This window comes from Strix aluco, chromosome Z (genome assembly GCF_031877795.1).
Source record: "Strix aluco isolate bStrAlu1 chromosome Z, bStrAlu1.hap1, whole genome shotgun sequence".
Classification (NCBI taxonomy): domain Eukaryota; kingdom Metazoa; phylum Chordata; class Aves; order Strigiformes; family Strigidae; genus Strix; species Strix aluco.
In genome coordinates this window covers 24,520,498-24,535,731 of record NC_133971.1, presented here as the reverse complement: position 1 = coordinate 24,535,731, position 15,234 = coordinate 24,520,498, and the positions used below count along the sequence as shown (strand labels likewise).

The 15,234-nt window shown below is 46.6% G+C and overlaps 1 protein-coding gene across 1 annotated transcript in view; it reads left to right on the top strand.

The window, feature by feature from the left end:
* The first annotated feature begins 4,697 nt into the window (after positions 1 to 4,697).
* GRIN3A (glutamate ionotropic receptor NMDA type subunit 3A) overlaps positions 4,698 to 15,234 on the top strand; it is a 73,900-nt gene continuing 63,363 nt past the window's right edge. Inside the window, exon 1 of the mRNA XM_074812134.1 lies at positions 4,698 to 5,438. Coding sequence (XP_074668235.1) covers positions 4,698 to 5,438 — 741 coding nt within the window. The remainder of the gene's footprint in view (positions 5,439 to 15,234) is intronic.

The following is a 15,234-nucleotide window of genomic DNA, read 5'->3' as shown; positions in this document are numbered from 1 at the left end:
AGCACGTAGCCCTCACTGGTGAAACAATTTGACTTCAAAGTGATGGTTTGGATTCAACACCAGGCCTGCCCACAGGAGGATATTTGCAGGCATAAGTCTGCAGTAGCCAGTGCACTGTCGATTCACACCAGGTGAGCACTACAGTGACACGAAATTATTCAAATATATAATACCCTACTTAACATTCTTAGTGCAGTTTTAGATACCTGAAAGCATCTGCAAATTTCTTCTGGCTGGAAAAAGTGTGGAGGACAGAAAGTAAGGACCATCCAGGTGACTTGTTGGGTTTTTTTTTTCCTTTAAATGGTAATTCAAATGAAAAACACAGCATTTTGAAATGTTTGAAACTGCATTTAAATAAACTGAGGCATCTAAATAGAAACAAAACTGTTTATTCCTAGTGAAAAAAATAATTTTACCTGAATGGTTTATTTTTCCCTAATTCTCATTTTAGAATGATGGTTATGAAAGGAAAAAAATTTTCATGCCAGGCTGACCGAAAATAAATCCCTCACCTTCTCCAGGGGTAAAGAGATAGTGTGTGGTACTCTCTGCATCTCAGCCTAGTGACTTGGGCATTTTGAAGAATGAGAGCGGCTAAAAATGGGGCAGATGAACATGAGGTTAAGCAATCTGGCTATCATGCTCTGGCAAGCTCAAGGAGCTTCTCCATCAGAGCAAGGGGAGTAGAGCAACACAGACATGAACGGGAGGGCAGTGACAACCTATTTCCAAACGAGCCAAGTTGCTCAGAAGGAACAAGCCTTGCAGAAGGTCGCTGTGAAACACAATTGTTCTGCAGCTCAGAAAGCCAGATAAACCAACTCTACTTCAGAGAAATGACAATGAGCTAAGCAAGCAGAAAGAGCAGCAAGAGAAATACGATCGGTGATTTCAATCACTTTTCCCCACTGCATTTTTTGTTGCTGAAGGGTTTTCACCAGCTTTAACTGTGATGCTCAGGCACTGATCAAGGATGAGTTTCTGTGGTCACCATTCCCCAGCAATCAATGCCACCAGCATTGCTATACTCATGGTATACCCTGAGGTGACAACCAAATCAGAGGACGTCCCTCCACTTGCCCAGATCTGCCTGGTCTTCTTTCAGTTGAATATTTAACACAGGAGAGGAGCAGAGTGGACATTCCTACTGCAGCAACCACCATGAGAAAGGGAAAAGGGGGAAGGAGAGTAGAAGGCAGCCAGTCCTTTAGTTGAAGATGAAAAAAGTCAAGGATCTCAAAAAGTTTATTCTGCTGCCAGCCTTGGAAGAGGAACTGCAGTGTTGCTAAAAAGCAGGTGCAATTGACACACAGCCATCTCCAATTGCCGTATTAGACTCAACCAATCGTGCTCTTTTCCACATGCATATTTATGCAAATAAAGCAGAAAAATTAATGATACAACTTTCCAAATGTTACATGTATACACTTTGGTGTGGTTTATATCCTTTTTCAGATCACTTCCTGAAAATACTCTGGCCTCTTACAGAGCAGCACCTAGAGATTTAAATATCTTCTTAAAAAAAGCCTGTGTTTAAACACTTTGGTATATCAGGGGTATTGCGGAGAACTTTATTAACAGGAATATTTGAGCAAAGAGTAAAAATAAACACAAATTGCAAAGAAGACAAATTCATAATTTGTTGTTATAAATAATCAAGCTGAAAAGATAGCTTCAAGAGCTAGAGCCATTCCAGTAAAAATTATTACATCGCCTGGGGAGTTTGCCTACTCTGTACAGTTCAGGTTTCTAACTGTGACAACTTGCTATGACTTGCTCAAAAATCAGCTGCAGACCAGGAATTATTTACAGCAGTACTCACAAGAGTGGTACTGCATGATCACCAAGCAATCTGGTCATAGATTACCCACAAATTAAAAAACAAAAGATGGAGATACTGAATGATTTCCCTTTACTGATTGATTTCTTACGCAATTTTCAGAGCTGTTTCAGTAATAAGTTTGATGACATTTTCTGAAACACTTGCTTTTTTAAATGAGTGTCACCTGTGCCCTAACGCCAGAGAAAGATCCGCTCCTATAATGAAGCTTCAAATGACTGACAATTCAGGGCTGTCAGTTAAGACATGGAAGAGTAACCGTTTGTTATAAAAATAATTCCCACGTGAAAACTAGTAATTACCTAACTGCACAGCAGAGAAGTTACGTGCTTACCAGATTTTTCCAAACCTGACAAAAAGGATGCAAATACAGACAACACCTCTGGAGTTGTACAGATCTCGAGTGAGTTCATTCTCACAACCTGAAAGCTAACTCCTGTGGTTTTGGGAGAAAAATAATTTTTGTTTGCACTGTGTGACATTTACCATATTCAAAGCCAGTTCTCCCAGCCAGTAATTCCTTATCGCTAACAGAGGAGATTTTGAACACCTCTGTTAATATGATCCATTCCTTAAAAAAAAAAAAAAAAAAAAAAAAAAAAAGAGGAAGAGGGACAGGAGGACCCTGTGTTGATCAGAGAAGATACCAGGAAATAAAAATGTGATAATAAGACTAGGAGAAAAAGGAAGAAGAAAAGGGGAAATAGGAAATTGTTGTTAACTCTTAGACATAGTATTAGCTCACCTTTACGCGTAGCAGCTGGTATAGTCAGTTTTGGCCTACAGATCACCACCCTGCCATTTGTAGTTTTCCACCTTGGAACCAATTTTGCAACCACATATCAATTCAAAGAGAACAGTATGAGATAAACACTAGCTTTGCAGGTCTTTTGGAAGATGGTAACAACAGCAGGCAGGTATGACAAGGTGCTAACATGATGGACATAAGAGACAAATTTCAGCACAGCTGCACAAGACCTTAGTAAGACCTCTCTTTGAAGACTGTGTACACCTCTGGTGACCTCCCCTCAAGAAAGATTAATTTAAATCAGAAAACCTGCAGTTCAGACCTGTTGGAGGGTAATGACCACCTCTTTTATACAGCATGATGAAAAGTGTTTCTACACGAGTTTTGTGCATACCAGATGAAGAAAGAGAGCGTATAATGTTTCTTCATAAACAGCTCAGAAGATAAATCTTGGAGAAAGGGGAAAGTAGGTGAACATTCAGAGGAGGAGAGCTCTTTAACTTAAAGAATAATGCTAGCACTAGGTCAGGGTAAACTGCTCGTGAAGAAGTTACCAGAAGGTCTCCAACCACCCCAGCAGTGAAGGCTCAGACTGCCCTTCCAGGAGGCACAGCAGGAAACCACACTGCGTTCAGTCAGGGCTGGCTCAGCCGGGGAACGATGACAGGAGTCCCGCAGGCAGGAAATACACGGAAATCTCGGGGCGTCCCCCGTGTCGGCAGTCAGCCCGCAGCTCGCTCCCGGGGGGAGCCCTGAGGTTATTTCCCCTCTGATGGACAACGTGGCTCTGGGAGAGGGCATCCGCTGGGGTCCCGGAGATCGATCACGGAGCGGAGCGAGACAACGACGAGCCTGTCGGTGCCCCGATCGGGGTATCAGTCTCAGACCCTGGACTAGCGCGGCTCCCGACCTCCCGGGATCGAACCCGGTTAACAGGAGGGAGACAAGGACGGGACTTTCCCCAACCCATTGCAGACACGCACACAAACGCCCATCACTGCTCTGCCCTATTCCCTCTTAGGATAAGGGTGTTCTATAGTAAAAGCAATTTTAGAAAGTGTCCATGGCTTGCTGTGCCGGGATCTCGGGTCCCACGTGCCGAAAACCGATCGGGTTTGAAGCCGCAGCAGCAGCAGCGCATCACCGAGCGCAGCCCGCCCCTGGCTTACCCGACGGGCGCGCTGCGGCGGCGAGGGACGCGATTCCCCCCAGCCGAGAGGGCGAGGGGAGCCCCCCGCCCCGGCCCGCAGCCCCTCCGGGGACGGAGCAGCCCGCTGTCTCCCTCAGCGCCGCAAAACTGCTTCGCTTCTCCGTCCGGGGGAGCGGGAAGAAGACCCGGGCAGACAATACCCGAGCGGAGGTTTCCGTCGGGGCTGTCCCGGGACGCCTCTCCGAGGGAGCAAGGATGCGGCGGGGAGGGAGCGGGCCAAGCCCCGAAAACCCTCCTTCCTCCCTCGGGGCGGCCCGCGGGGGCGGCGGCGACTACAAGTCCCGGCGGCCCGGGGAGGAGCCGGCGCGGGGCTGCCGCTCGCCGTTCCTCCCGGTGGGAGCGCAGCGCAGCCCAGCGACCGCCCGCAGCCGCCGCCGCGGCCGCCCGGCAACTTTTCTCGCCTCCGGAGCCGGGGCAGGGCAGTGCACCGAGGAGAGCCGCGGAGGAGAGGCTGGAAAAGGGAGCCTTGCAGGGGAGCCGGGCGGGGGCTGCGGGGGGGTGGGAGCATTGCGAGGGAGCCGGGGACGGCCGTGCGGTGCAGCGGGGGCTGCGGGGGGGGGGGGGGGGGGGGAGCCGGGCAGCGGAGCGCACGGTGGTCTCGGAAGGGGGAGCCGGGGAGCGCACGCTCCTGGGGGATCTTCTCGCTCCTTGCGGGGCAGCCGGGCAGAGCCATCGCCCGCGCGGAGGGGCAGGGGCGCCTTGCCGGCGGCTGCGGGGGGCGGTGCGGGGTGCCGCCCCGGGGCCGGGCCGCTCCAGCCCCGCGGGTCCGTGGGGGGCGGGCCGGGGGCCGACACCCCCCTCCCCGCCAGCTCCAACCTCGGGGCGTGGGCGCGGCGGCGGCGGCCCCATGGGCGGCGGCGGGGGCGGCTCTGCGCGGGGGCCGCCCGCCGCGGCTGATGCCGCTGCCGGCCGCCCGCGGGGCGGCTGAGGCGGGTGGCGGGGCCGGGGGAGGCGGCGGCGGCGGCGGGGGGCTGCCGGCCATGTGGCGGCCGGGGGTGCGCGGGCTCTTGGGGCGGGCGTGCCTGCTGCTGCTGCCGCCCTGCGCCCTGGTGCTGGCGGCGGTGCCCGGCTCCGCGTCCCACCCGCAGCCCTGCCAGATCCTGCGGCGCATCGGGCACACCGTCAGGGTGGGGGCCACCCACCTGCAGCCCCGCGCCGCCGCCTGGCCCGGGGAAGCGGCGGGCGGACGGCGGGGGGGCGGCAGCCCCGAGGGGGGCGGCAGCCCCGAGGAAGTGGGCAGCGCCGCGGGGCCGCGGGGCCGGCGGCCGGGGGGCGGCGGGGAGCGGCGGCCGCCCCCCCAGCCCTCGCCGCGGGACGCGCTGCTGCTGGCCGTGGCGAACCTCAACGGCGTGGCCGGGCTGCTGCCCTACAACCTGTCCCTGGAGGTGGTGATGGCGATCGAGGCGGGGCTGGGCGACCTGCCCCTCTTCCCCTTCTCTTCCCCCAGCGCCTCCTGGAGCAACGACCCCGTCTCCTTCCTGCAGAGCCTCTGCCACACCGTGGTGGTGCAGGGGGTCTCCGCCATCCTCGCCTTCCCGCAGAGCCGCGGGGAGATGCTAGAGCTGGACTTCATCTCGGCGGCGCTGCGCATCCCCGTGGTCAGCATCGTGCTGGGCGAGTTCCCCCGGCGGAGCCCGGTAAGGCGCCGGGGGGAGCGGGGCGGCGGGCAGGGCTCCCCCCGCGCCGGAGCAAGGCAGCGCCGAGCCCCCCGCGCAGGCGGCTCCCGCCCCGCGTCCCCCGGGTACCCGCGGGCAAGGGCCGGGGACCGGCCGACTGCCGGCGGGGCACGGCGGTGGGAGCCGGGAGGCGGACGGGGTGGGGAGGGAGCGGCCCCGGCCCTCCCGGCGGGGAGCGCTGACTCCGGGGCCGTCGGAGTCGCGGTTTCTGGTCTTCCCCCCCTCTTGCACCCGCTCCCGTGTTGGCCCTTGGTCTCAGCCCTGGGATGGAGGGGGACAAGCTGCCTCTCTGTGGAAAGGCGGAGCTCGGTGGCAAAAGCGAAGTTGTGAGCCCAAAGTCGTCTGCCCCGTTAAGTTGTCGAGTTCAGAGGAAAAAAGGGGGGCCGGGACGTGCGCTGGTGCTCTTCTGCACAAGCTGCTCTTCTGCAGGTCCTTAGCTTGGCTTTTGGAGAAGGACGTGCTTTGCAGACCAAAAGAAGGTTGTTGGCAAAAAAAAAAAAAAAAAAAAAAACCCACCAAAAAAAACCAACCTGAAACCAGCATTCAGGGTATTTATTTATTACAGTGTAAATACCGTGCTGTTTGTGTGCAGGCACGGTAGGTTGTTCACCAGATGACACTTCTCAGGGAAGTTGTTCACTGTAACTTGACTTTGCATTGAGCAATCTGAAGTATTAGGATTTTCTTTACTTGTAGTTTATGCATCACTGCTAGACCAGAGTTTTGCTAAATCTGGTTGCCCGACTGAAGCAGTAGAAACCAGTCTGTGTCTGTTTGATTGTGTAGCTAAAATAGTAGAAACTGTAGTGTGTTTGACTGTCATGGGCACAAATAGTAGTAGTATCCAAGGGAAGCTAAACTTTCCATCATACAGAGATGGCAAGTTAGTGTTACACACTCTGGAAAAAGGTGATAGTTCCATTTTTTGCAAATGTGTGTTTGATGCTAGTAATCATCTTCAGGCAAAAGGGTTGGAAGAAAATACTCTGTTCTGTGTGACCCATTCAAGGGAAGTCATGAGTAAAATGGCAGAAGCTGCCATTTGAATAGCCAGGAGAAATAATTGGTTTATATAAAAAGAGATAGCTCAACTTCGCTCTGAAAACATAATCAGAAAAAAAGTTTACCAACTGAATTTGCTTTCCAAAAGCAAATATGAAACCCAGCCTGGATCACTTTTAAACTCCTATATTTTTATATGTTAGATCGTGACAGAAAAGGTAGGAAAGGAAAGTCTGTGCTAGTCTGTAACTGAAGATGTGACTGCTGTATGCTGGTCTGAACTCAGTTTTTTCTACCTTAGCAAAACCCACATGACTTGGGTTTCTGTAGATTTATGCAGAAACTCAAGGGTAATTGGTGCCACTGAATGCCACTATTGATGGGTGTTTGATGCCAATAGCACCCAAGTTTGATGTCAATACCAGCCTTGCAGTTACACTTGCAGTTGTGCTGGCATCTACAGCACCTGAACCCAGCATCTCCTTGCTTTGTCTGTTAAAATCAGTATTATTTTCTACTCCATGCAAGATGGGTCTAAGTTCATCCAAAGCTGCCTGAGGACACAAGATGCATTAAACGCATATAGCAGACGGTTAGAGTCATTGCTCCTTTCCACAGACTTCACAGCGCCTGCTTAACTTTCACATTGTTCTCAGTGGGCAGCCAACTGGATACAAATCAGGACTTTCTTCTTAAGCAGACATTTAAGTGTCATTGTCTTCAGTGACAGTGAAGCCAATGCCTGACATTGAACCTGTGCTGAATAGAGACTGGGTTTTTTTTCAGCTGAGCTAAAAAAATCACTCTAAGGTCTGTGGATTTTAAAAAAATCTCAGCCTTACTCAAAGGCCAGCAGGTAATACAAGTATATTAGTCTCTCAGGACTGGCTTGGAGGGCCTGACATCTTTCTGAACACTCTTTTTTCATACCTTAACATAATAAATACAATTTTAAGGATAACCCTGGAGGCAGTGCTCTAGCAGCCTTACCTTGCACGCTTCCCAGAGTTACAGGATTTCCAACAGCATCTTGGGCCCAGGGGATGCTGGCCTCAACAGCCTCTGGTATCTTACTACCTGCTACAGGCAGGGATTTTATGTCATTCACAGTCCCATGCCAGCACTGGCATGAAATGAACATAGCATGGACTTCCCAGCTTAATGGCCCTGGAGCTACAGAGTGACTGCTTCTACTGACTGGCAGTTTTAGAGGAAGCAAGTGTAAATGACAGCTTTGTGGGTGAGACAGTGCTGATAGGCCCAGCATGCAGTTTTTCAGAGAAGAAAAGTCAGGAAGACTGAGATCTAACCCTGCTTCAGAAATGTGAAGCATCAGCCTCCCTGGGGTCACTCTTCCCACTGATACTTAGGCAGAGAAATCCTCCCTCCCTCCAGAAACAGCACCACAGCACACCTTGGGGGGCTGCCAGCAGTTAGCTTTCTTCCAGGCAGGAACAGAAGCAGACCCAAAACTTGTTTGCCCTTGAAGAGCGTTCCCCACTGTCTGCCGTATGAAGAGCATGGCACACATGCTAACGAAGTCGATGTTCACTAGATGCTGTCTCAAGCTGCTTCTCCTTAGCATTCAGAATTTTTGCTAGGATGGCTTTAAGGTGGTAATGCCTAACAAGGTCTCATTTTCCACATTACGGTAGGATAGGAACGTACACATACAGCGCTTGTACCACTGCTGAATGTTAACGTTATTACTTCATACAGAACTTTATAATAAGCAGATACTCATTGTAATTGAAAAGCATGTTGATCTTCGAGCAAATCCTCCCAAACATGACAAAAAGCAATACTTAAAATGAACAGGAAAATAAGGATCCGGAACTGAAACATGTTTCAATAATGCTGGATGTTGCCTCCGTGACATTTGATGATACGCTTCAAATGTGTGACGTCGCGAGGCAAGCCACAGTGTCACAGCTGGGCACCTACAGTCAAATGGATATGTAGAGTGTTTTCAAAAGTTTTGTGGTTGTTCAAGCATCTTTAAAAGTCTGTTTCTCATTAATTTCTACTCTCCTGAAGTTAAAAAAAAAAAAAAAGAGCAGTCTTGCCCCATGACAATTAACAATCACAAGACAGCAGCCATCACAAAGTGGCATTTGTTCTCCCCCAAGCAACAGCTTTTGCTGGAGGTTCAGGATTGTGTGTGGCAGCATGGAGGTAAAGGCATCTGGGCTGCTAAATTATGGCACAATGGACATCATCAGATCCCAACGGATGTGATCAACAAAATAACAACTATGTCTCCACCAACTAGAAGAAAGGAAACGCAGGCTTTCTTAGGCATTGCAGGTTTCTGGAGACTGCACATTCCAAATTACATTCTAATTGTAAGCCTCCTCTGTCAAGTGGCCCAGAAGAAGAAGGATTTCAAGTGGGGCCCTGAACAACGACCAGTCTTTGAACAAATTAAACAGGAAATAGTTCATGCAGTAGCCCTTGGGCCATTTCAGAAAGGACAAGATGTTGAAAATGCGCTCTAAACCGCAGCCAGGGAGAATGGCCCTACCTGGAGTCTCTGGCAGAGAGCACCAGGGGACAGCCAGGGTTAACCACTGGGGTTTTGGAGTCAGGAATATAGAGGATCCGAAGCCCACTGTACTCCAACTGAAAAATTGGCAGTGTATGAAGGCATTTGAGCATTTGGAAGTGATTGGGACTGAAGCACAGCTCCTCCTGGCACTCTGACTGCTGGTGCTGGGCTGGATGTTAAAAGGGATGGTCCCCGCTACACACCGTGCAACTGATGCCATGTGGAGTAAATGCGTTGCACTGATCACACAACGGGCTCAAGTAGGACACCCCAGTCACCCAGGAATATTGGAAGAGATCACGGACTGGCCAGAAGGCAAAGATTTTGCAATAGCACCAGAGGAAGAGGTGATGTGCTGAAGAGGTCCCACGTTGGGTGCCAACAAGGACAAAAGGAGTGTCATGGTTTAACCTGGCAGACTGCTGTATACCACACTGCCGCTCACTCAAACAACACCTGACAAGTGGGATAGGAAGAGAATTGGGAAAAAAAAAAAAAAGTAAAATTTGTAGGTTGAGATACAGACAGTTTAATAGGAGAGAAAAGGAAGGGATAATAATAATAATAATAATGATAAAAGAATTAGAATATACAAAACAAGTGATGCATAGGTCAGTTGCTCACCACCTGTCAACGGATGCACAGCCAGTTTCTGAGCAGCAGCCCCCAGCCAGCTTATATACTTTATACTTATACTTTATATGCTGAGCATGATGTCATACGGTATGGAATATCCCTTTGGTCAGTTGGGGTCAGCTGTCCTGACTGTGTCCCCCCCAGCTCCTTGAGCACCCCCAGGCTCCTGGCTGGTGGGGTGGTGTGAGGAGCAGAAAAGGCCTGGAGGCTGTGCAAGCACTGCTCAGCAGTATCTAAAACATCCCTGTGTTATCAACACTGTTTTCAGCACAAATCCAAACCGTAGCCCCAGACTAGCTACTACGGAGAAGATTAACCCTGTCCCAGCCAAAACCAGCACATTTGCAACACGCACACATGGCTTCAGGGGATGCACAGTACACAGTAAAATGTGCCATACTGTCTTCATTTTCATTTGTGTGTGTGATTTAATGACTAACATATATTGACAGTAAATCCAGACACTGTGGAGACCTGAAAAAAGCTGTTTACTTTTCCGAGTTTACTGTCACTCCAGTAAATTTTCACACTCTTGGTAAGCAAAAGTAACAATTTAACACTATCATTCAGCAAGCAAAAAACCACTGGATTTCTTTACTACTAACACGAATGCAAATTGCACTGAAGCTCTGACAGCTCATTATTTTTGAGACAGCAGCTCATGAACACTGATGGCATTGAGGCAAGGCTTGTCATGTTACGTATGCTTGTATGAAGAAACACACTTTATTTTTTTCATTCCAAGACTGCCAGCATCTTTAATAATTTTCCCATGGATGGAACAGGGTAAAGATCCAGGGAACATGAACCATAAATAAATGTACTTCTAGTACTATAGTTCAGCACCGAGAGTCTGGAAAGAATAGTCCATAATACCCATTTTATAGGTGATACTATCAGAAACACATGGGTGATCATGTTTGCAGCAGTATTCTCTGAACTTCAGAACTTAGGGAGTATTTTCAATGGCTTTCAGATAAATCAGTAGCGTAGATGTCTTTTTTAACATGAGAAGGAATCTTCTCAGAGCAATGAAACAGAATAAAGTAAATCTGAATCATCAGTCCCTGCATAGCCAGTCTGTGCTTTATCTGGTTTCCCGAGGAACTAGAATTGCAGCACTGCTGATTACTACTGTGACTTCAGAGAGGGTCAAAAGAATAAATAAGTCCGACTTTTAGGTTAAACAGTGAATTTCCTGGTGAAATAGCAAGGTCAGCCTCAGAACAGATGCTGTAAAAATAAACTGACCATTAACATTTAATTTTTCGTTTGTTTTTAAAGGAATTAAGCTTTCTTTTGAAAGCAGCTTTATAGTTCATATATAACAAAGGGCAATTAGTGGGGAATTATACATCTTTGCCTTTTGGAAATAGCCAGGAATACTACTGTGTGTATGGTATCCACAGAAGTCGTACTGACCTGCAAGACACTGGCTATGCAGTGGAACAGGAAGGGCAGGCAGAAATTGCAGCAAGGGAATGGACATGGGGAAAAGCTTCTGTCCAGCTAAATGCTCAAAGACACTTTTTTCCTCGTTAGAGCCAGAGCCGCATTTTTGCAGAAAAGTGTTTTTGATAAGCCAAAAAAAATTTTTTTTTAAATCTCATTTTGCAGGAGAGACTGCAAAACACATGCTTAGCTGCAGGCTCTGGTAATTCAAACTATCATTGCTAACCTGACTTAGTCCAAATGTTTAGCTTTGTACTAGTTACTGTGTAGATGAGGAATATGTATTCGGCCTTTCCCTGTGATCACCAACCCTGCTCACCTCACACTGCATACCTTTTGTGCACTTCAAGAGGGTTTATGGGAGGTGCCTTGAAGGAAAAAAGGATGGAAGATGAAAGGACGTGCAAACAAATGTTTAGCAGCTTCTCTTTGAGCCAAAGGTCTCTGTGCAGTTTTGCTCATAGTGAGCTTTTGAAACTTGCACAGTTTAGGCCACTGATCTGCTATAAAGTGAGAGTCCTTTCACATTGACACCTAACGTAAAAAAGCTTTGTGTAACTAACAGTTTTGCTTTGTAGCCAGGTATCCTGTAGAGTCATTAATTCTTCTAAACACAGATGTCAAAGGCATAACTGACATTTTGCTGGCAGCGCTGTTGTCCTAGCATCATGCGAGAGGTCTCCTCATTGTACCAGTCCTCCGTTAAAAAGCCAGATGCAGTGTTTACTAACTGATCCAGTCTCCGGTCTCTCACATGCTTTTCCCCAATATCACACATTGTCCTCAGGTTGTTAGTTTGAGAATGGCTTTACTTGTGCTCCTCTGCTATGTTGAACATTGTAAGCTATGAGAGTGCCACAGCTTTCATAGTTCAGTTGTGTTGTCAGCTGAAGCCAATCTATCCGTTACCTTTAAGTTGATAAATGACGTGTGTTGAAGGGAAAGGAGTCCTTGTTTATATTCTTGTCTGTGGTCAGAAGGCCCCCAAGTGTTGTGAAAGTGATGTTGGCATACCATTTGGGAGCTGTATTGGCACCTTCTGTATTTTGCGTTCTTTCACATTGTTTAATGTTCAAGGTCTGTTTTCTCTGTATGTTGCATGCTTGATAATACAAGAAGTCATCCTTGTCCCCTAAACTGTCAGAGTCATAATAAACACTATTTAAAACACCACTAAAGGCACCCAGTCGTATAAAACAGAACATTGCAGCCTGCCTACCTACCCATGGGGACTTCAGTGAGGATAGTTCCTCTATCAACAAGCTTTGCATACTCAGAAGCATGGGATAATGAAATAGAAAAAAAGAACTAGTCTCTTTATTCCAGTTACAGTGTTTAAGGAGGATTCAGTTCATCATGACTGCCAAATATCCTTTTTCAGAATGCAGGAGAGCGGTGAGAGTATTTTTGCTTCCAGTTCTCTCCTCTGGATCCTTAATTTTAACATTCCATTGAGACAGAAGGAGCCAGAACTCTACTGGGGTGAACTTTCCCAAGTAGCATCTTTCAGTGCTACCTCCAACCCTTCTCCTTTGGAAGAAAGCCCCTCAGAAAGCCATTGAATTCGCTATCCTGCCACTCGGCTTTTGAAATTAAGGGATCTTGACACTTAGGATATTTTAGCATGGTATATAGTAAATGTATACGATACTTCGAGGTATGAGAATGTATTACTTAGTTATTTAGTATTCCTTACCACCCAAGTCTCAGTTAAATCTTACAGCAGGCTTCTTTCTTCAACTCCCCTAAGTTTCTTCAACACTTAGCTTAGATAGCATAAAGGTTCTTATTTTATAGTATTTGTAATTGTAATATAAGTTATGAGACTTGATTTGCACAACCACCATTCACAGCATTATTATCCATAATTTTCCATACATTTTTCTTTTCATGTCAATTATTATTTAAGAAAATGTTGGACATGCCACAGTGTGTATGTTTGCTTATTTCAAAGTTAGGGGGATATAAGTACTACAGACTTTAAAAATGGATAGTGCAGCATTATTTGAAATATATACTCCAGAGGTTCTTTCTTTGAGTGGCTTCAAGTCAACAGTGAGCAATCTAGCTCAAATACAGTAAGGGGTTATTACCCAGGTTTAGAATGTGCAGAGTCTGTAATTATTTAAGGTATCTGAGTCTGGGAATCCTTAGATAAAATTATGCCAATGCTCACTTTGCTCTTGAAGTACATCCGGTTTTGTCAAGTTGTCAAGTTTTATCAAATCAGTTTTATAAATTCTGTTGTATTTTCAGTTATATCAATTCCATTTACAAAGGGTGGTGAAGAGTTAAGATTTGGGAAAGGGATGGAGGGAAGGTGATTCTTGTAGTTAAAATACTATACCAGTAGACATTTCCTACATAAATGGAAGATAAATATCTGTATTGAATTGATACGAAAACTCAAAAGCAATGATACTTTTTTTTCTAGCTTGATATGCATTTGTTTATAAAAGTCCTTCCTCACTGTACTCATGATACCATACTAGATTCTGGAGAAAATAACTGAGCTGGCTAGTAACAAGATTTTCCTTATCTGGTCCTGCTTCGCTGATTCAGAAAAAGCTGAGTTAACATCAAATTCAATACCATACATGATCTTTTCTTTTGTTTTTTTTTTCTATTCTGGGTGTTCACAAAACAATGTCTTTCTCACGGCATAGCCTGGAAGAGGTCTTTCATAATACACTGCAGAAACTCATGTTGATAATGAGTATGACAGGGTTAAATCGTTGATTATTACTTTACTGAATGACATGCATTATCAGAAAAAACACCAAAGAGTAGTTGGGTTTATTTACTAAGTAAAAATCAAAATGTGGCCCAAAAAGACAAAGAAAATTTGCTAGCAGATACTATATGAATACAAAAGATACGGTACCAAACAGTTTATTAACAAAGGAAGCACTCTCTTGAAATGGAAGTTGGGGTGTTCAGTATAACTTCCCCCAAGAATTTGTCCACAAAAGTCAGAGAAACCACCCCATCTTTCCACTAAAATGGAAGCAGAGCTGTGGAAATCAGAAAACAGACAAGGATCATGCTATATGTTACTCAATTCAATGCTCACAACTAAATTCAAAGACTACTTTAAAAATGTTCTCATCTAGGGTATATCAAATGAGTTATTTACTCTTTAAACCCATGAAATACTGAAAACTCACAGTATTAGAACTTTAGGCTATGTTGGATTTAGTTGCAGTTTTAAGCCATCAAATAAAATGTTTATCTCATGTATTTTATTCTTTTCCTCTGTGGATTTCAGTGTAATTTTTTAATGTGAAAGAAATCCAGTCATAGCATGGCTCAGATTTATCTATTGTAATTAGCAGAAAACTGGAAAAAACATGGTTTCTTTTAAAAATCTAGATTTGTCTTTCAAAGAATAATCAGGCTATAAATCCATGCTTTTGTAGATCTTACTGAAGGGCTTTTAAAGAGAGGAAGGATCACCTTTTCCATTTGATTGAAAAAGAGAGTACATGAAATCTCACTGAAATACCAGTAGCTATGCATTGCAGAGTTTAATCTGAATAGCTGAAAGGAGCCAGAGAAAAGAGAAGGAAGAAAACAAGAAAAGAAAGCAAGAAAACTAGAAACATAAATGTCGGTGACACAGGAAGAGAGAATGAGAAAATAAACTGAATTGAGAATAAAAGGAAGAGGTGCCCTTCTCTGTCCCTTTACTTTTTGTAATTCCAGAAGCATAAAAACAAGGGAACTGTAACTTACACGATAGCTCTGTACAAAGAGCTGTGGTCACCAAGCGCAGAGTGAAACAGCTTGGCCAGGTCAGAACTGAGTTAGCAGGGCTGTCTTGCTCCCTGGCTAAGGACGGCTACTTCCAGTGAGTAATGTCTCCCCAAAAAATAGTGCAGACCTCCCAGGAAACTGCTAAGGCAACATGTAGGAAGCAGTGAAAGGAATAGGGATTAGATTCAAGGTAGATGGCAATTTATTGCTGCTGGTGGAGGGGCTTCTTGCAAAGGGTGTGAGGCCTTGGTGTGGGCGGGTGTTACTAGTGGACATTCCTCCTTGATGCTGAGTATTACAGGAAGAGAGATGGATGTGGGCATCTCAGGACACAGTCTCACCTGATGCTCTGGCACCTGGGGT